At 38.6% G+C, this 21,727-nt stretch overlaps 2 protein-coding genes across 3 annotated transcripts; both read right to left on the minus strand.

Annotated features, from left to right (window-relative positions):
* Positions 1-2,110: 2,110 nt before the first annotated feature.
* Positions 2,111-10,899, minus strand: LOC140952568 (uncharacterized). The gene is made up of 5 exons (XM_073401993.1): positions 10,749-10,899; positions 8,170-8,215; positions 7,723-7,836; positions 3,734-3,865; positions 2,111-3,253 (listed from the first exon to the last, which is right to left on the minus strand). The coding sequence occupies exons 1-5, from the start codon at positions 10,845-10,847 to the stop codon at positions 3,234-3,236; spliced, it is 411 nt and encodes a 136-aa protein (XP_073258094.1). The 5' UTR covers positions 10,848-10,899; the 3' UTR covers positions 2,111-3,233.
* Positions 10,900-13,359: 2,460 nt separating this feature from the next.
* Positions 13,360-21,525, minus strand: LOC140952487 (uncharacterized). Of its 2 annotated transcripts, XM_073401911.1 has the most exons (5): positions 21,380-21,525; positions 18,828-18,873; positions 18,376-18,483; positions 15,085-15,216; positions 13,360-13,982 (listed from the first exon to the last, which is right to left on the minus strand). In XM_073401911.1, the coding sequence occupies exons 1-5, from the start codon at positions 21,476-21,478 to the stop codon at positions 13,963-13,965; spliced, it is 405 nt and encodes a 134-aa protein (XP_073258012.1). In that variant the 5' UTR covers positions 21,479-21,525; the 3' UTR covers positions 13,360-13,962. The 2 variants fall into 2 exon arrangements, with proteins under 2 accessions (XP_073258012.1, XP_073258013.1); XM_073401912.1 differs by lacking the exons at positions 13,360-13,982; positions 15,085-15,216 and adding an exon at positions 16,708-17,048.
* Positions 21,526-21,727: the final 202 nt, after the last annotated feature.

Below are 21,727 nucleotides of genomic sequence, written 5' to 3' on the forward strand. Positions count from 1 at the left end.
AGTGCATTCTTTAAAAATAAAAAAAAACCTGTTTTAAGGGGTTAAAACCGGTTTCCAATGTTGCGTTCGTTTTCTCGGACCTTGACCCGTTAGGAAATTACAGGGATAAAACCGCAATTTTTTTCGTATTCAACTGATTTACACTACCATGATGACCGCAGGGAGCCCATACTATCTGTTTGTGAACCGATTGTTTTTTTTGTTGTTGTTGTTGTTGTTATTTGTAGTAAATGAACTGGATTTACCTTTTGCTTCATCTACGCCGCTTATTTAAAATCCTCCAATATCGCTCATAATACCGCTTTTAAGGTAAAAAGGACCGCAATGTACCGCAGGTAAGGACACTGAATACAACGTATTATTTAACATTGTGTTGTGAAGTATTATTTCTGCTTATTTGTAAGTTATTTTAGTTTATTTCAGTCATATCTGCACTTGACGTTTCACTCGTGCCTCAGTAGGGTTTCGTTACGGTTTGGTTATAGAAGCTTATAGATCAAGGCCAATCCGTATTTGTAACAACATGTCTTTGAGTTTTATTACCTTTTTATCGATTTTTAAGTATGTTTTCAACATAAGTGTCTTAAAGTGGGCACGTCTGGGATCATCGCTGACTTTGATTGTTACCTACATCAGAGACTCGTCTATTAGTTGTCAAGCTTTCATTTGTTTCCCTTGGCCTGTTGACATTATTAACTTTCAAGGTTTGTTTATTCCACTTATTTGGTTATCAACAGGATATTCGTTTAAGCCATAAGGAAAAGCGTTTGTAATTCTCATGGCCAGCAAGCCGAACATACCAACAGTCAAGTTATTTAAGATACCCGCCAATATTTGGCGCAATGACAGGGTGTGCCAAAACCTGTCTGATTGTCCGGGACGGGTAGAAATTTGACAAATTTAGTTCGACTTGTAAAACTATCGGCCAGAGAAAAAACGTATTGGAAAAAGCAGCATTTTGGCACGAGGTAAAAGTTGTGTGTTGCCTACACGCGACATTGATTACATTCCAATGTACCCAAGTGACAGATGACGATCTTGCTGACAGATGATCGGTAATTACAAGACAAGAAGGCGGAATAGCGGTCCCAAATGTTTGTCTACAGACTCTCACCCTTTCCCTTGAAAGTTCCCTCTCCTGGCGATTTTTTCACTGTATCCCCAAACAGAGAGCCTGTTCACAGGCTATGCCAAAACAATCTATCAAAGCCTCTCTTGGTCCCGTATGAGGTGACACAGAACTCTTTCCACTGGACTCAACGCATGCGCATAACTAGCTCGGTTACCCAAGATGGCGTCTGCGTGCTGGTTGTGAATTATTTGAGTTTTTATAGTTGTTAGACAACGAATTATGCTCTCTTGAAGTTTCTAGATGTAAAAGGGTAAATGTGTTTGCCATTTACAGTGTTTGTTGCATACTTATTGAGGTGTTTTTATCACATTTAAACTAAATAGCAGAGGCATAGTTTCGGCATTTTTGCTACGAGCATAATTTACAAAAACTAGCACAATTATTGACGGGAATACTACGATTTTATATGAGAGCAGGTTCAGTGGTAAACCATTGAATGTATCGCCTTTTCAGTGGAACAATTTACATATCTGTCATATTCGCATACGCAAGCAATATATTACCAATAATAGTAAGCATATAGTTTAGTCGCAGGGGTCGATGGTTTTGAAGACCGCCACCTATTTGGATTGTAAAGTTTAAAAGCTGCCAACACGTAATAAAATCAAAGGCGGGAGTTCTTGAAAAAGCTTCTTTGAGGCGAGCTTGCACCCTAAAGAGTATTATGGTAATTTTCTGCAATTCGTTATGGCGATTAGACGAAACAACACTCACAGCTAGACTCAGATAACTGACAAGATTAGAATGCACTGCCTTTTGCATTGACATCTGCAAAAGGTCAGACAAGTTAATGCAAGTTTGGGCTGCCTTTGCATGGACTAAACCTTTTACTCAGTGATCTTTATTTGCAACCCCACCCGCCTCCTCCCCCCAACCTCTCCATTTGCGCACGAAGAAGTATAGGTGGTAGACAAAATAAATTCAAATAAATCCTGATTGTGCTAAATTATACTTTAATCGTTTAATATTTTAGCGAGTTTAACGGTCATCACGCCCCCACTGAAATCATTTCGCCACCAACGAAATCAGTTGCCTCCAAAAGGTCGAATCACCACAAATGGTTAACTCTGAAATAATTGACGCACTGAGATACTTATCTACGATTTTTACTTTTTCGTCAAACTTATTCAAATCAGCTCAAATACAAATCTGTCGATCTTAACTGACGATCCTTGTACCGAACTTCTTAAGCTGAATACCTATAATAGGTTCGGTAAATGTAAACTTTGGAAAAACAACAACAACAAAACTGAATGCAAGGCTGGCACTACGGCAAAGGGCAGATTTATTATAGGTCAATATTCCGGTTAAAAAAATTAGCCTTCCTCAGGGCCAGAGCTATACCGAGAGAAAATTTTAACAGCTGGCAGAAAAGTTTCACATTAGAGAGCTTAATTGAAAGCGACGACGGCGACGACAACGAGAACGGCAACAAAACAACAGGTTTGATTAGAAAAAATAACAACTCTGCACGAGCATCACGCTTTTTTGTACATTTTTTTTCTGCACGAAAGTGGTTCATTTCACGTGTTTTCTTTTTTTCTGTTTTTTGGAGGACATGAACACGAGACAACGACTTTCTTTTTGTTTTCCTGGACTTCGATAGAGTCTTTTAAAATTCAGCTCAATAAAAGTTTGCCGCCAACATTGACGAATTGAACGAGATGGAATATAAGCACACTAAGTTTGAAGCAGCGCAAAATTCACTTAATAGTTTATTTGACGTTTTCTTTAGCCGTCGCTGTCGTTACTGCGCTCCCTATTAAAACCACCAGTCATTTTCTTGGAGATATGTTAATAAAGTAACGGTGAAGAGAAAATTTCCGTTCATGAAAGCTCTTTTCATTTGTTGTGTATGCTTGGGACTTTCTAAAACAATAAACCTAAGTTCTATTCTTGGAGTTAATTTCCTTTGTGGCGAGATGGCTTGGTAGCCTGCAAACACAAACGTATTTCCGGTCGTAGAGAGGCGACGACCGGAAATACGTCTGTGTTCGCAGCCTAGTTGGTGGCGAGCTGACGAGCTAGACAAACTATAAAACGCTGACATTTGAATTGAAATACTGATTACTGATTAACAGTCCCAGTGTCCTTGAGTGGTCTACCACGGGACAATGATGCCTGAAAAATAGACAAATATTTTCTCTGACGAAATTATTAGAACACACAAAACTAAATCATGCAATTTATCAACACTTGTTGTGCGAGGGTGGAAAAATGTGAAAATAAAGAAACTTGAAAAATTTAAATTGAACTGATGTAATAAAATGAAGATATTTGCTTAGCTGCCGACTTAGTACGAACACGGCCCCCCTCAAATAATCTTTAACAACTAAAAATAAAATTAAGTTTAATTCGATAATCAATCCCAATTGGCGACTGACTTTTTGCAAGGCTGGTCGAGGATTAGGACTAGGTACTATTAAAAATCTAGCTGGTGGTCAAAACGGGGAATCAATCCTCGCATCTCCAAAATGCGCGTTTCACGTACTGACCACTCAGTACCACAATGCCTCCATAACTTGATTAAAATCCCATGAAAGCAAAAAAAATAAGCAAAAAAAGATGGAGGCTAGTCTGCGATAAACATTACCAGCTTACCTGCATCCCGGCAGGAGTCACAGCAAAATTGAAGCATATAGGCGGGGTTTTTGTAGCACTCGTTCCGTTTTGCCCAATCATAACAATTAACATATCGGTCATGGCACTTGTAATTTTTAACAAACTGCAATCCTGTGGTAACAGGAAAGGATATATATATTAGTATAGAATTACATTTTAGACCTTTTGGCCCCCCGGGGAGTACTTGGGTTAATTTTTGCTGGGTATGTGCCGCTGGCCTCTAAGAGCCCCTCCCTACCCCATTGTTGTCTATTCTGTGGCCAATCATAGACCCCATCCGAGTCACTGTTGGGCAAATATGTAATTTTCGCGATCCCAACTTAGTCACTTTCTATTTTTTTCGAATTGTCATACATACACGACATGTTTTTTATTTGGAGTGTTACAATAAATAGTATATCAACTATTTCCAAATATCTAAAATTACAAACAACAAAAATTCCTAACCATATGTGGCTAATAAGTTATTAATTAATTAAGTCCTAAAGTATTTACTTTTTGCCGTCTTCCCCTTTCCTTTTTTCAAAGCATTCGTGATGTTTTGCTATTAGTTTTTGTGTTTTAGCATTTCCGCTAGAGGCCCGGAGTTCATTAGAAACATGATTAAATATTTTGTCGGTTGACATTCTGCTTATTTTTATTCTATATTCTTTTTCCAAATAATCTAGTAACGAACATCTTTTTTCCTGGTAAGCAGGGCATATATTTAGAATATGGTATTCGTCCTCCATTTCTAATTTTTCTTTTATGATAATGTTCAAGATATAGTTGTTGTTCCTTTCTTTTTACTTAACTTTTTACTTTGTTTCATTTGTTATTGTATTGACTGTTTTGGTACTGAAATCTTCATGTCGAAGATAAAGTCAATAAAGGTGTTGTCTATTTTACAAATTGGGAACATTCTTCCCGCAGGATTCTTAAACGGTCTCAGATAACGTCCTGTCTCTATGGCTAATTTGTGGTTGCTAAGTCGTAGTTTTGTTAGAGCTATTCTGTGTCGCGTATTTGTGACTTGATGTAGGTAATCTTCACATTTGTAATTGTCTATCGTTTTGAACAACCGGTAGGTTCTCATTTTGTTGCTTTGGTTAGCATCTTTTCTGGTGTCGTTATTTATTTCACTTAGCCATCTTTGTAGTGCGATATCCTTAAGTCGTTTCCTGGTCATGTTTACGATTCCTATGTCCGCATAGTGTGCTTTCATCCAGAATTCTCCTAATCTTATCTGTTCCAATAAGCTTTTGATTTTTTTGCTCCAGAAAGCTTTATTTTCATTCCCTTTAATGTTATTGTATGCTATTTGGGATAATTTGTCTTCATTTTTGGTTAAGGTTAACCAGAACTGTAAAGTTCTTACATTGGGCTTCAATTCTCATTAGAAACATTCCTGTCTCAGCTCTTCACGCATTTTTATTGCAGTATTTATAATTAACTCCCAGCAACCACTTCAGGAATTTATTCTGAACTACTTCTGCTGGATCCTTTTCTAATTGTCCATTGCAATCAATCCCCCACACTTCACTCTCATAAAAAGACTATGGGAGATCGGTCAGTGCATCAAATGACTTCATCGTTAATTTTACATTTTCTCTTAAAGTGGTTTCCCATCTCTTTTCGTAATTTATTGAGTCTGCTTTAAGTGCAACTTTCTTCAACTCTTGCCTAGCGAGAGTGAATTTTCCATAAGGACTCATTATTAGTCCGAGATATTTGTTGGATTTGACGTTTTCCAGTTCATCAGCGCCGTATCTGAACAAGCAGTTGTTTAAAGACTTACCACAATTATTAAAAATCATAATTTTCAGGGGCGGATCCAGGATTTTTTTTAGGAGGGGGTGCACTCGTCTATTGCTCTACTTCAACACTAATAAACAGAATACCAGTTGTATTAGAAAACCGCAGGTCACTTCGGGGGGGTGCGCACCCCCTGCACCCTCCCCTTAGATCCGCCCCTGATTTTTGTCTTGTCTAAATTTACACTTAAATCGGCACTTTCGCAGTAAGATTCCAGCTTATTAAGGATAATTTGAAGGCTTTTTGCTGATCTAGAGATCGATGGAGAAGATCACTAGATCGTCCGCATATCATGGGAAACAATTAATAGATTTATCACTTAGCATAATGTCGGTTGAACTCGCTGTATTTAGGAATTTTGGTAGATCACTTAGATAGAAATTAAAAAGACTCATGACAACATGCAACCTTGCTTTACCCCGGCATTGACAAGTAAAGGATTGGGTTAATTTGTCATCAATTTAACTGCCGATTTATCATTTGAGTACATGGATATTAAAACTTCTAGGAAACGTCCTTGGACACCTTCTTTTCTCAGTTTGTCGAACAGTTTTTGTCGGGGTATACAGTCGAAGGCTTTTCTAAAATCGACGAAGCGTGAAAAGAGTAAATCTCGGTGCTTCTGTGGTTTAGATTTAGCTAGATTTCACGTACTTGTCAATAAGCATTTTTAATGTGAAGATGCTATCAACTGTGCCGTGCATTTTTCTGAAACCGCCTTGTTCAGCTCTCAAAATTCCTTTTTGAACCATGTAGTTGTACAGTCGATTGGTGAGGATTGATGTAAAGAGCTTGCCTAGCACAGAGAGCAAAGTGATACCTCGGTAATTTTCGACTTTGGATCGATCATCCCTTTTGTGAATAGGTACAATGAGGCCAAAACTCCAAAGAGCAGGGTATTTGCCAGTATCTAAGATTCGATTAAACAAATTTACTAAATGCCCTTTAATGACGTCCTTTCCGATTTTTATTACTTCATTTAAGATACTATCGATACCTGGAGATTTGTTTGCCTTCAGTTTGTTAATTGCAGCTTCGAACTCTTCATCAGTTATCGGATAATCAAGTGGGCCTTTAACTCTTTCGTTACTGTGGGTTTCCATATTCGTCTCCGGATCTAGTATATTATTGACAGGGGTCGAATTCTGTTGCTTAAAGTATTTATAAAAACTCATATGTTCCGTACTCACTCAGTTTCAGCTCCATATGTTTTTCTTTTTCCTAAGTTAAAGATTTTTCCTATTTATTGCCAGGTTTCTTTGGAGTTCTGCATATCGATGTTAGACATGCCTTTGTTGATATACTGCCGTTTCTTCCGTCTACAAGTTTGTTTGAACCTCTTCTTTTTGTCGCGCAGTAGTTGTCTCAGTTCTGAATTATTAGTGTTGTTAGAAATTTTCTCTCCAAGGGATTGCAAGTTTTCTTTTTCTGCTTCGCATTCCTGATCGAACCATTTGTTTTGTGATTTGCATTTAATTTTGCTGCCTCTCACTTTCAATCCGGTTTCTTTGCATGCTTCCACCAAAGTTTCACTTAGTAATTCAGACGCAGTATCGATGCTATCATGTTACAGCTGCTTCTAATCTGGGTTGAACTGTTTGTGATTTGAGACCATCCTTAAGCCTTTCTTTAGACTGGATATTTCAGAAAAGCCTATTATATTCGGTCAAGATGACTTCGGCTGGTGTTTCATATCTAATAAGGAAGTAACCCCCCGCCCCGGGCTTTTGGCCCAAGATAAATGGAAGGTATAAATTAAAATCTCGCGACTAAGAACCTGGATTTTTCTAAACAGCTTTTTAATATATAAAATAGTAGTTAGCACGTTAGTCTAGGCTATTTAGGTTCTTATTTTCTGAAGAAAAAAAAAATACAACATAGCTAATTATAAGGGTATAACATTGGCATTTACATTGCAGTTGGAGTGATGAGGCACCTATGTCTCCAAAGCTGGAGGATTTTCTGAATGTTACGTGAATGTTGACTTATCTTATTTGCCCAAGTCTACAGAATTTTTTCATAGATTTTAGAAAATAGGAACCTGTTTCAAATTTTAGGCTAAACAGTTTCTTATGTAGAGGGGGCTTAGCGGGCAAATTTTAGCCTAACAGGTTCTTAAAATCCAGGTTCTTTAAGTCGTGGGGTTTTACTTATTCCATTTTCCAGGTACATACTTTTCACATGGATGCACCAAACACAGCAGAAACTCTGCAAGTTTGGATTGGCATCACATTGGCCAGTGAGCGCCCAGTAGCTACAAGACGGCGATTGGTCGTAACAACCTGAATCTGAAAGAGAAATAACACGAAACAGTTGTAGAGAGTTTGCAGCTTCTCTAGAAACTTCTAAGTCTGGAATGTCCACCATCTCATCTTTCGTACACACTCTGATTCTCTTGATCTTGCGTTCTGAGTTGACACTCGTGCCCAGTTTGCACATTTGCCCGTTTATCGAGGAAAACTATCCGTTCCAGAAAAATCAGAAAAAATTGATAATTATTTAGTTTGAAATTTGACGAAGTAACATCAGCTGTAAGAACTATGAGAAGGACCTAACCTAACCTGTATTCACTTAAATATATAGAACTCTATATTTAGGCGGAAACACTTAATAGAACTGACCTTCCGAGATAGCCCTCCTTGGAATGAAATCCTCCTCCAAGTCAACCTAAGAGTGTAATAAATGTTAGACTGAGTTCGTTATCCGCGTGGTACTCAGTAAATTTTTATAGGGGGAAGCCCCGCCCCAAGGTCCAACCCCTTTAGTACCTCTTCATATACCTTTTTTTTTTTTAAAAAAAAAAAAAAAGGTACCCCTTTGGTGTACCGTTCTGTTGACAAATGGTACCCCTTTCACATACCTACAATGTAGTTTGAAACTTTGCATCCCTTTTAACTGCTATAAATACACTGTCTTTTAAATATGAATAAACCACAAACCAGAACGTTTTCTCGACTTTTCACTTTTCAACTGACCAGTTGTTTTAAATTTATGCAAGTTTTTTTCATCCGCTTCAACCGGCTGTTTCTCACCATTGCTCACAGCGTAAATTCCAAAGTTTTCAGTACTAGCAATGGTTCAAAAACAAGTGCATTTGCACAAACTTTGCCCAGAACCATTTTGTAACTAAAAATAGTAATAAATGGCGGGAAATTCAAATTTCAGAAATCTTACATTCCCCGCTTAGTCCCGGGGGTCGGGGGGCAGTGGTTTCAATTGACTAGTGCATAACAACTGTGCACACCTGTTGTAGCTTGTTGTCCTGCCTTCGTTTGCTGGAGACCCGATGTTAGAATTTACCCCGGCTGCCCAAGGTAACAACTGGGTTGGATATTTTTGTACCCAGTCTTGCTGAATCCGCTTGGCCGGCGTCACACAACGCTTCCCGTCCCTACGTCTTCTTAAAAACTAGTTATCTACTAACCATGTTTAAAGAACAATCAAACCCCACTTTACCGACACTCGCTCCAGTGCGGACACTTCGTTATTACGGACAGTTTTCTTTGTCCCTGGGGAAAGCCTTTACAATTTTTCTAAATTGAACCAGCTTATACGAACAACGGCAGCTATTTCTTGCCAGGAGCCCATAACCCGGAGCGAGTAACTCCCATACTAGGCCTATATAACGGCGTTTTTACGGTCCGGTTTATTTTTAGACACATTTTAGGACAATTTTTCCCGCGAAAATGGAATCTCCGCCACATCTATGAACGCATTTGAAGTGTAACGTATCAAAAAGGAAAACGTAACGTCATAAAAAGGCAAAAATTATCATTTTTAGGCCTGTACGTTTTTCTGACTTGTTTTTGGGACTTAAAAGATATTCTAAATTCGCGCCAAAACCGTTCTAAGAATAAACTGGTCCGTGAAAACGCCGTGACACGAGTACATGGAGGTTGCTCGCTCCAGGTTATGGGCTCCTGTTCTTGCCCAATCAACAGATATTCTTAGAAAGCCAATTTCCTTTATTTGGACACTTCCTTGTCAACTGTCTGTTGTAATAGACTTTTCCTTTTTTAAGGTAAAAAGAAAAACTTCAGTTAAGAGCATATCGATCACTTCCCAGCGATAAAGGGACATCGAAAAGGTATAGACGCCAATTCCAGACCAGTTTCAATTGGCATCAAACGAGTTATGCAGAGAACGGTTTTGAGTGACGTTTGACTGTTTCTGTGGATTTAAACCGTGAATGATAATGAATGACGAATTTGTGAAGGTTAGAGATGTTCAATTTCACGATGCTAATATCCTCTTTTATTTCTTTTGTATTTTGTTATCACAAAAAGGTGTTTTTTGACTTTAATATCATGACCCGCTTAATCATGCTAGACTAGCAGTCTCTTATTTTTCTTTTGAGACACAGTAGAATGCGAGCACGAGAAACGACGGCGGAGCCCCAATCTTTCCTCCTTTTTTGACACTAATTTGCATAATTTTTACCTTTTCGCTCGCAGCACGTGGCTGTGAGGAAAGAAGGACGACCGCTCGCGGTCTAGCCTAATACGGACACCGCCTGCCAAAACACTGGGACACTTTCTATCGCCCCTTCAGTGTCCGTTGTTAAAAATGGGGTTTCACTGTAATTTAATATCGCAAATCCATTAACTTCTCTCACGAATTCCAACCATAGGTTCCATCTCAGCAACACACCTTGAGTACTTGTAGCATTTTACACCCAAGCACTCAGATGTAAGAGTAGCTAAGCCGAAGCGTGTTATATTTGTCAGGAAATCTTTCGGAATGAGGCTTCTTTAGAACTGCTTTTCTTTGGCCATGAAACTCAAAAATGATAAAACATAACATATTAGGGCTTGACTCGCGGTTGGCTCGTGCTTGACTCATGGCTCGTGATAGTCTCGGACTCGCGTTGGCTAAAACGTGAAACGACCAAACTCATTAAACAGCGTAGGAATTTTTAAAACACATTTAAAGTGAAAGGTTTTTTCAAAAACTCACGTTTTTGGAGAAAGTTCTCTTTGTGGCAACCAGAATTTTTCTTGAGCAGCTTTACGCAAAGATCATACCGTAAAAGAGAATTTTACACCAGTTTTGCGCTACCATTTCGCTCATTTAAATTTCCTTTTTCATGCTGTGTTGGGCCTTACGTGGGTGAACGTCAACTTTGAAATTAAAGTTGGATTAAACCAAAGTTAACCGGCAGCTCAGTATAGTTTAAGCATGCTTTTGATGGCAGGTTTACCTGACGAACAGATTGCTTTGGCGGCTGTGCATTTAGTGGGCTTCCCCAGGAAAATGCGACCAACAGACTCAACAAGACAAACTCGTAGGACGTCTTCATAATGACTACCTTTTGCAAAGATTACTGGTGAATAGAATTGGACGGTACCAGCGCATTCTTTAAAAATAAAAAAAACCTGTTTTAAGGGGTTAAAACCGGTTTTCAATGTTGCGTTCGTTTTCTCGGACCTTGACCCGTTAGGAAATTACAGGGATAAAACCGCAATTTTTTTCACATTCAACTGATTCACACTACCATGATGACCACAGGGAGCCCATACAATCTGTTTGTGAACCGATTGTTTTTTGTTGTTGATGTTGTTGTTGTTTTTTTTTTTTTGGAGTAAATGAACTGGATTTACCTTTTGTTCCATCTACGCCGCTGATTTAAAATCCTCCAATATCGCTCATAATACCGCTTTTAAGGTGATTCCCTGGTTTTGCACTGCGCATCTCTTACTGCGCATAACAAGATGGCCGCCGTAAAAAAGAGCATGTGAAGTAACATTATTAAAATGAAGTTGACTGAAGAGAAACACCATTGGAATTTTTGCTTGTGGTTATTTCTTGCCGAGGTGAGACTCAATTTGTTGGAAATGTGCATAACGTAAGCAGTATGCGTGTTGCTGAGTTCGACTTCCTCACGGAGAACCTCGATAGTGGATGTTTAACTAGTGCTTACACACTTTGATTTTCATTTAAACGCTTTCTTTATCACATTGTGTCCTAAATGTGATATCTCGATGTAAATTCTGTAAAAACGGATTTTTTAATACTTTCTTCCCTCTTTCACATACATTCTATTTTGAAACTCGCCCCAGTCCTCTCTCAAAATCGGAGAAAATCCATTTGGTGCGCTCTTTCTGCAGCTCTACCGCAAAAAACGAGTACGGTGACCCCCATTTTTTATTTCATGACTTTAATAAGGACAGTGCTTCCTTTCGATGAGAAAAAAATTGGCACAAATCTATGTTCAGTTTTTTGGCAATTTTACTAAATTGTACGGATTGAGCTATCAGGGGTCGAAGAGCGCGTGTCCAATTTAATTCTACTTTGAGCGTAAAGTAAAAACAAGGGCATTAAAAGGCATTTTTTTGGTACGTAAGTGGATAAAAATACATTAAAGTCAAATTCTGTGTGATACCACATGATACCACATGCATCATCGAAAAAAATCCCTCCTTTTTATCTAGTTTTGGGCTGCGCGCGGTTTTTGTAAAAGGGTCCTAAATAGCCGTATTTGTCAGCATTGTGACGTCAAAACGAGCGCAGTGACCCCCACTTTTTATTACTTTTTTATCATCTTCTTGACTTGTTACATCAGTGTACCAAGTTTCATCTACAATCTATGTTAGGTCCTTTTACTAGGGAATCACCTTAAGCTAAAAAGGACCGCAATGTACCGCAGGTAAGGAAACTGAATACAACGTATTATTTAACGTCGTGTTTTGAAGTATTATTTCTGCTTATTTGTAGGTTATCTTAGTTTATTTCAGTCATATCTGCACTTGACGTTTCACTCGTGCCTCAGTTGGGTTTCGTTACGGTTGGGTTATAGCTCAAGGCCATTCCGTATTTGTAACAACATGTCTTTGAGTTTTATTACCTTTTTATCGATTTCTAAGTATGTTTTCAACATAAGTGTCTTAAAGTGGGCACGTTTTGCGATCATCGATCGCTGCCTTGATTGTTACCTACATCAGAGACTCGTCTGTTTAGTTGTCAAGCTTTCATTTGTTTCCCTTCAGTTGGCCTGTTGACATTATTAACTTTCAAGGTTTGTTTATTCCACTTGTTTGGTTATCAACAGGATATTCGTTTAAGCCATTAGGAAAAGCGTTTGTAATTCTCATGGTCAGCAAGCCCGAACGTACCAACAGTCAAGTTATTTAAGATGCCCGCCAATATTTGGCGCAATGACAGGGTGTGCCAAAACCTATGTCAGATTGTCCGGGACGGGTAGAAATTTGACAAATTTAGTTCGACCTGTAAAACTACCGGCCAGAGAAAAAAACTTATTGGAAAAAGCAGCATTTTGGCAAGAGGTAAAAGTTGTGTGTTGCCTACAATGTACCCAAGTGACAGATGACGATCTTGCTGACAGATTGATCGGTAATTACAAGACAAGAAGGCGGCCATTAGCGGTCCCAAATGTTTGTCTACAGACTCTCACCCTTTCCCTTGAAAGGGCCCTCTCCTCGCGATTTTTTCACTCTTTCCCCAAACAGAGAGCCCGTTCAAAGGCTATGCCAAAACAATCTATCAAAGCCTCTCTTGGTCCCGTATGAGGTGACACAGAACTCTTTCCACAGGACTCAACGCATGCGCATAACTAGCTCGGTTACCCAAGATGGCGCCTGCATGCTGGTTGTGAATTATTTGAGTTTTTATAGTTGTTAGACAACGAATTATGCTCTCTTGGAGTTTCTAGATGTAAATAGGGTAAATGTGTTTGCCATTTACAGTGTTTGTTGCATACGTATTGAGGTGTTTTTACCACATTTAAACTAAACTGCAAAGGTATAGTTTCGGTATTTTTGCTATGAGCATAATTTACAAAAACTAAAACAATGATCCACAATTATTGACGGTAATACCATGATTTTATATGAGAGCAGGTTCAGTGGTAAACCATTGAATGTATCGCCTTTTCAGTGGAACAATTCACATATCTGTCATATTTAAAATTCAGCTCAAGAAAAGTTTGCCCTCAACATTTGACGAATTGAACGACGTGGAATATACGCGCAATAAAGTTTGAAGCAGCGCAAAATTCATTTAATAGTTTATTTGACGTTATCTTTAGCCGTCGCTGTCGTTATTGCGCTCTCTATTAAAACCACCAGTCATTTTCTTTGAGATATAATGATAATAAAGTAATGGTGAAGAGTAAATTTCCTTTCATGAAAGCTCTTTTCATTTGTTGTGTATGCTTGGGACTTTTTAAAACAATAAAGCTAAGTTCTATTCTTGGAGGCGATTTCGTTCAGTGGCGAGATGGTTTGGTAGCCTGCAAACACAAACGTATTTCCGGTCGTAGAGAGGCGACGACCGGAAATACGTCTGTGTTCGCAGCCTAGTTGGTGGCGAGCTGACGAGCTAGACAAACTATAAAACGTTGACATTTGAATTGAAATACTGATTACTGATTGACAGTCCCAGTGTCCTTGAGTGGTCTACCACGGGACAATGATGCCTGAAAAATAGACAAATATTTTCTCAGACGAAATTACTAGAACACACAACACTAAATCATACGATTTATCAACACTTGTTGTGCGAGGGTGGAAAAATGTGAAAATAAAGAAACTTGAAAAATTTAAATTGAACTGATGTAATAAAATGAAGATATTTGCTTAGCTGCCGACTTAGTACGAACACGGCCCCCGGCAAATAATCTTTAACAACTAAAAATAAAATTAGGTTTAATTCGATAATCAATCCCAATTGGCGACTGACTTTTTGCAAGGCTGGTCGAGGATTAGGACTGCGTTCGGGAGTAGAAGCGGAATCGTTTGAATCTTGATATTCATGATTCCTGTCGTTTTTGCCGCAATGATTCATGATTCCTAGTATTCCTACCAAACTTTTCTTCCAGATTCACGATTCACGAAGACTTTTGGTCACCTATTAAAATTATTCAGTCTCAGTGGCAACTTGATCTCGTTTTGTATAGTTTCTTTGGTGTTCAAACTTCTGTCAGCCGTTCTGTTTTCATCCATACTCGATGTAATCATTCGTTTTGTCCAGGTGTGAAGAAACTGAACATTAAGCACCAGAGTTACTGGAGAAACAAGCGGACTGTCAGCCCCGAATGCTCGAATTATATAAGGGGGGGCGGGGGTCCGGGGGCTTGCTCAAAGGAAAATTTTTTGAAAATTGGACTCTCGGAAACGCCATATCCCGCATTCCCTGGCTCGAACGCAATTAATTCATACGTGCATTTTGTTGAGCTTTTCTCAGAGTCTCGTTGTTCATGATTCCCGAGCCGAAGTACAAAGATTCATGTTTCCCAAGTTTTTAAAACAAACTTGAGATCCATGATTCTTACATTTTTTGTAACCATGATTCATGATTCCGCTTCCACCCCCTTGACTAGGTACTATGAAAAAATCAAGTCTAGCTGGTGGTCAAAACGGGGGAATCAAACCTCGCATCTCCGAAATGCGCGTTTCACGTACTGACCACTTTGCCACAATGCCTCCATAACTTGATTAAAATCCCATGAAATCAAAAACATAAACAAAGAAGATGGAGGCCAGTCTGCGATAAACAACACCAGCTTACCACCAGCTTACCTATATTCCGGCAGGATTCACAGCAAAAGTCAAGCATATAGGCGGGGTTTTTGTAGCACTCGTTCCGTGTTGCCCAATTATAACAATTGGAATGTTGGTCATGGCAAATGTAATTTTTAACGAATTGCAATCCTGTGGTGACAGGAGAGGATATATATTAGTGTAAAATTACAATTTAGACCTTTTGTACTTGGGTTAATTTTTGCTGGGTATGTGCCGCTGGCCTCGCAAAGCCCCTACCCCATTATAGTCTATTCTGTGGCCAATTATAGACCCCATCTTAGTCACTTTTGGGGAAATATGTAATTTTCGCTATCCAAACTTAGTCACTTTCTACTTTTTTCGAATTGATTCATTTTTTAGATTGACTGAAGAACACTTTACTTTTCATCTACCGTACAAACATTCTGATACATTTGCTGACCGTAAATATGACGAACAATGTTACCCCCAAAAATCCGAAAATGTGCGACCCCGTTCTAGTAACTCTATTGAAAATGCAACTCCATTCTAGTCAGTCCAGTCGTGAAAATGCGACCCCATCCAGCGGCACATCCCCATTAGCCATACATACATACATATGTACATGTTTTTTATTTGAAGTCTTACAATAAATAGTATATCAACTATTTCCCAATACTCTAAAATTACAAACAACAAAAATTCCTAACCATATGTGGCTGATAAAGTTATTAATTAATTAAGTCCTAGAGTATTTACTTTTTGCCATCTTCCCCTTTCATTTTTTCAAAGCATTCGTGATGTTTTGCTATTAGTTTTTATTTATTTCCGCTAGGCCCGGGGTTCATTAGAAACATGATTAATTATTTTGTCAGTTGACATTCTGCTTATTTTTATTCTATATTCTTTTTCCAAATAATCTAGTAAGGAACATATTTTTTCCTGGTAAGCAGGGCATATATTTAGAAAATGGTATTCGTCCTCCATTTCTAATTTTTCTTTTATGATAATGTTCAAGATATAGTTGTTGTTCCTTTCTTTTTTACTTAACTTTTTACTTTGTTTCATTTGTCATTGTATTGACTGTTTTGGTACTGAAATCTTCTTGTCGAAGATAAAGTCAATAAAGTTGTTGTCTAGTTTACAAATTGGGCAAATTCTTCCTGCAGGTTTCTTGAACGGTCTCGGATAATTTGTGGTCGCTAAGTTGCAGTTTTGTTAGAGCTATTCTGTGTCGGGTATTTGTGACCTGATGTAGGTAATCTTCACATTTGTAATTGGCTATCGTTTTGAATAACCGTTAGGTTCTCATTTTGTTGCTTTGGTTAGCATCTTTTCTGGTGTCGTTTTTTATTTATTTCACTTAGCCATCTTTGTAGTGCGATATCCTTAAGTCGTTGCCTGGTCATGTTTACGATTCCTATGTCCGCATAGTGTGCTTTCATCCAGAATTCTCCTAATGCTATCTGTTCCAATAAGCTTTTGATTTTTTTGCTCCAGAAAGCTTTATTTTCATTCCATTTAATGTCATTGTATGCTATTTGGGATAATTTGTTTTCATTTTTGGTAAAGGTTAAACAGAATTGTAAAGTTCACACACTGGGCTTCAATTCTCATTAGAAACATTCCTGTCTCAGCTCTTCACACATTGTTATTGCAGTATTTATAATTAACTCCCAGCAACCACTTCAGGAATTTATTTTGAACTACTTCTGCTGGATCCTTTTCTAATTGTCCATTGCAATCAATCCTACACACTTCACTCGCGTAAAAGACTATGGGAGATCGGTCAGTGCATCAAATAACTTCATCGTTAGTTTTATATTTACTCTGAAAGTGCTTTTCCATCTCTTTTCGTAACTTATTGAGTCTGCTTTAAGTGCAACTTTCTTCAACTCTTGCCTAGCGAGAGTAAATTTTCCATAAGGACTCATTATTAGTACAAGATATTTGTAGGATTTGACGTTTTCCAGTTCATCAGCGCCTATTTAGCTTCTTATTTTCTGAAGAAAAAAATACAGTACAGTTAATTACTAGTAATAGTTGACACTACAGCTGCTCCCCGCTCTGTAGATAGTATTCTTGCTCCTTGTGTAGCTCTTTGAAATACCGATTCATAATAAAGATGTTCACACATATTCCATACAATAGGTGAGATAAATACAGGAAATAAACGCGAGGTTCCATGCACAGTTCGGTTCGATTTACACAGCTTTGATCAAAGCATGATCATTCTCAGTTTCAAGAATAGTTTATTCTAAACCATAAGAAAAGATTTAATTAGAAGTTTAATTTTTCGCTATTTCTATTTCACTTTTTACATTTAGTTCATTTCATTTGCCGGAAAGTAAGCCTTAGAAATTAAAAGGACGTTTGATCAATTCACGCTTGAGCATTCTTGTCTTATTTTAAACTTTGTAGCGGATGGACACCTGTGAGCAGGGAATAAGTCAGCACAGAATGTGATCTGTAATCGTCCATCGTTCTGCTTGTGATAAGCTAGCCGTTGAATCATTCACTCGTCTTGCTTGTTTTGGGCCGAGTCTTATTCTAGTCAAAGAGAGAGAAAGAGTGTCTGGCAAGGTTCAGCTGAAGGTTTCCAATCAAAGATTTGTGAACTCGTGTCTGGCAAACTCACTTAGTGTTAAAATTTACGCTGCTCTACGCACCTTATAACTTCATCTAACGAGTGTCTTTTGGTCCATAACTTTCATAACAAGTGCTCCTCAGAATGCACTGATAACACGTAACGCAAAAGAGTATCGAAGTGTGACTGCATAATTAATGTCACAAAATCTGCCTATTGTAAGCTGTTCCTTCGGAATTTTTGGGTTTTACGTCATCCTAACCATTTCGTACTTGCGGGCGCAAATAATAGAAACGTCATCATTACCTACCGATTCCTCGCGGCCCCTGTTCGAGCAAATCGAGATTTTTTCTAGTATACTGACTGCATATTTGAACTGTAAGTACTGTCCTTAATATACGCGCAAGTTACTAGGGTGCCTCCTTGGGATTTCGCCTCTGGGGGGAAATCCCTGCGGGGCCAATTAGGGCATATCATTGGCATTTACATTGCAGTTGGAGTGATGATGCATTTATGTCTCCAAAGAGGATTTTCTGAATGTTACTTGAATGTTGAGTTATCTTATTTGCCTAAGTCTAAAGGATTTTTTCATAGATTTTAAAAAATAGGGACCTGTTTCAAATTTTACGCTAAACAGTCTCTTATGTAGAGAGGGCTTAGCGGGCAAATTTTAGCCTAACAGGTTCTTAAAATCCAGGTTCTTAGTCGTGGGGTTTTACTTATTCCATTTTTCAGGTACGTACTTTTCATGTGTTTGCACCAAACACAGCAGGATGTATGCAACTTTGGATAGGTATCACATTGGCCAGTGAGCGCCCAGTAGCTACAAGACGGCGATTGGTCGTAACAACCTGAAACAGAAAGAGAAATAACACGAAACAGTTGTAGTGAGTTTGCAGGTTCTCTAGAAACTTCTAAGTCTGGAATGTCTGCGATCTCGCCTTTCGTAAACACTCTGATTCTCTTGCGTTCTGAGTTGACACTCGTGCTCAGTTTGCACATTTGCGCTTTTATCGAGGAAAACTATCCGTTCCCAGTGAAAACTCAGGAAAATTGATTATTAATTATTTGCTTTGAAATTTGATGAAGTAACATCAGCTGTAAGAACTATGAGAAGGACCTAACCTAACCTAACCTGTATTCACTTTGATATATAGAATTCTACATTTAGGCGGAAACACTTAATAAAACTGACCTTCCGAGCTAGTCCTCCTTGGAATGAAATCCTCCTTCAAGTCAACCTAAGAGTGTAATAAATGTTAGACTGAGATCATTATCCGTGTGGTACTCAATAAAGTTTTATAGGGGGAAGCCCCGCCCCAAGGTCCAACCCCTTACCTCTTCATACACCATTTTTTAAAATATACCTATATATGTAGTTTGAAACTTTGCATCGCTTTTAACTGCTATAAATACACTGATTAAACCACAAACCAGAACGTTTTCTCGACTTTTCACTTTTCAACTGACCAGTTGTTTTAAATTTATGCAAGTTTTTTTAATCTTTAACTGTTTCTCACCATTGCTCACAGCATAAATTTCAAATTTTTCAATACTAGTTCAAAAACAGGCGCATTTGCACAAACTTTGCCCAGAACTATTTTGTAACTAAAAATAGAAAAAATGGCGGGAAATTCAAATTTCAGAAATTTTACATTTCCCGCTTAGACCCGGGGGTCGTAGGGCAGTGGTTTCAATTGACTGGTGCATAACAACTGTGCACACCTGTTGTAGCTTGTTGTCCTGCCTTCGCTTGCTCGAGACCCGATGTTAGAATTTACCCTGGCTTTCCCAAGGTAACAACTGGGTTGGATATTTTTGTATCCAGTCTTGCTGAATCCGCTTGGCCGGCGTCACACAACGCTTCCCGTCCCTACGTCTTCTTAAAAACTAGTTATCTACTAACCATGTTTAAAGAACAATCAAACCCCACTTTACAGACACCCGCTCAATGCGGACACTTCGTTATTACGGACATTTTTCTTTTTCCCTGGGGGAAGCATTTACAATTTTTCTAAATTGAACCAGCTTATACGGACAACGGCAGCTATTTCTTGCCAGGAGCCCATAACCCGGAGCGAGTAACTCCCATACTAGGCCTATATAACGGCGTTTTTACGGTCCGGTTTATTTTTAGACACATCTTAGGACAATTTTTCCCACGAAAATGGAATCTCCGCCACATCTATGAACGCATTCGAAGTGTAAGATATCAAAAAGAAAAACGTAACGTCATTAAAAGGCAAATATTATTATTTTTAGGTCTGTAGGTTTTGCTGACTTGGTTTTGGGACTTAAAAGATATTCTAAATTCGCGACAAAACCGTTCTAAAAATAAACTAGTCCGTGAAAAAGCCGTGACACGAGTACATGGAGGCAACAGATATTCTTAGAAAGCCAATTTCGTTAATTCGGACACTTCATTATCAACTTTCTGTTGTAATAGACTTTTCCTTTTTTAAGGTAAAAAAAAAAAACTTTAGTTAACAGCATATCGATCACTTCCCAGCGATAAAGTGAAACCGAAAAGGTATAGACGCCAATTCCAGACTAGTTTCAATTGGCATCAAACGAGTTATGCAGAGAATGGTTTTAAGTGACGTTTGACTGTAAAGTTTCTGTGAATTTAAACCGTAGAATGACCGTGAATGACGACTTTGTGAAGGTTAGAGATGTTCAATTTCACGATGCTGATATCCTCTTTTATGTCTTTTGTATTTTGTTATCACAAAAAGGTGTTTTTTGGCTTTAATATCATGACCCGCTTAATACTAGACTATGAGCAGTCTCTTATTTTTCTTTTGAGACACGGTAGAATGCGAGCACGAGAAACGAGGGCGGAGCCCCAATCTTTCCTCCTTTTTTGACATTAATTTGCATTATTTTTACCTTTTCGCTCGCCGTGCGTGGCTGTGAGGAAAGAAGGACGCCCGCTCGCGGTCTAGCCTAATACGGACACCGCGTGCCAAAATACTGGGACACTTTCTATCGCGCAGTGTAAGTGTCCGTTGTTAAAAATGGGGTTTCACTGTAATTCGATATCGCATATCCATTAACTTCCCTCACGAATTCCAACCATAGGTTCCATCTCAACATCACACCCGTGAAAATTGATTTGGAATAGGAAAATACTTGTAGCATTTTACACTCGAGTACTCAGATGTAAGAGTAGCCAAGCTGAAGCGTGTTATATTTTACAGGATTCCCTTCGGAATGACCCATCTTTAGAACTGCTTTTCTGTGGCCATGAAACTCAAAAATAATAAATAATAGCATATCAGGGCTTGACTCGAGGTTGGCTCGTGTTTGACCAATGGCTCGTGATAGACTCGGACTCGCGGTTGGCTCGTGAACGACCAAACTCATTAAACGTACAGCGTAGGAATTTTTAAAACACCTTTTAAGTGAAAGGTAAAACTCACGTTTTTAGCGAAAGTTCTCTTTGTGGTATCCAGAATTTTTCTTGAGTAGCTTTACGCGAAGATCGTTCCCGTTTCTTTAAAATACCTTTGCGCATATAGGAAACGGTAGCGTAATGTTCGACTTGTCGTAAATGAGTCGTTAAGTTAAGTAAATGAGAATTTTACACCAGCTTTGCGTTACCATTTCGCTCATTTAAATTTCAATTCCTTCTTCGTGCTGTTGGGCCTTAAGTGGGTGAACGTCAACTTTGAATTTTAAGTTGGATTAAACAAAATTAACTGGCAACTCAATATAGTTAAAACATGCTTTTGATGGCAGCCTTACCTGACGAACAGATTGCTTTGGCGGCGGTGCATTCAGTGGACTTCCCCAGGAAAATGCGACCAACAGACTCAACAGGACGAACTCGTACGAAGCCCTCATAATGACCACCTTTTGGAAAGATTACTCGTGAATAGAATTGGACGGTACCAGCGCATTCTTTAAAAATAAGAAAACCTGTTTTAAAGGGTTAAAACCGGTTTTCAGTGTTGCGTTCCTCGTGACCTTGGGAAATTACGGGGATAAAACCGCCAATTTTTTTCGAATTCAACTGATTTACACTACCATGATGACCACAGGGAACCCACACAATCTATTTGTGAACCAGTTGTTTGTTTGGTTTTTTTTTGT

This window comes from Porites lutea, chromosome 11 (assembly GCF_958299795.1).
Source record: "Porites lutea chromosome 11, jaPorLute2.1, whole genome shotgun sequence".
NCBI classification, from domain to species: Eukaryota; Metazoa; Cnidaria; class Anthozoa; order Scleractinia; family Poritidae; genus Porites; species Porites lutea.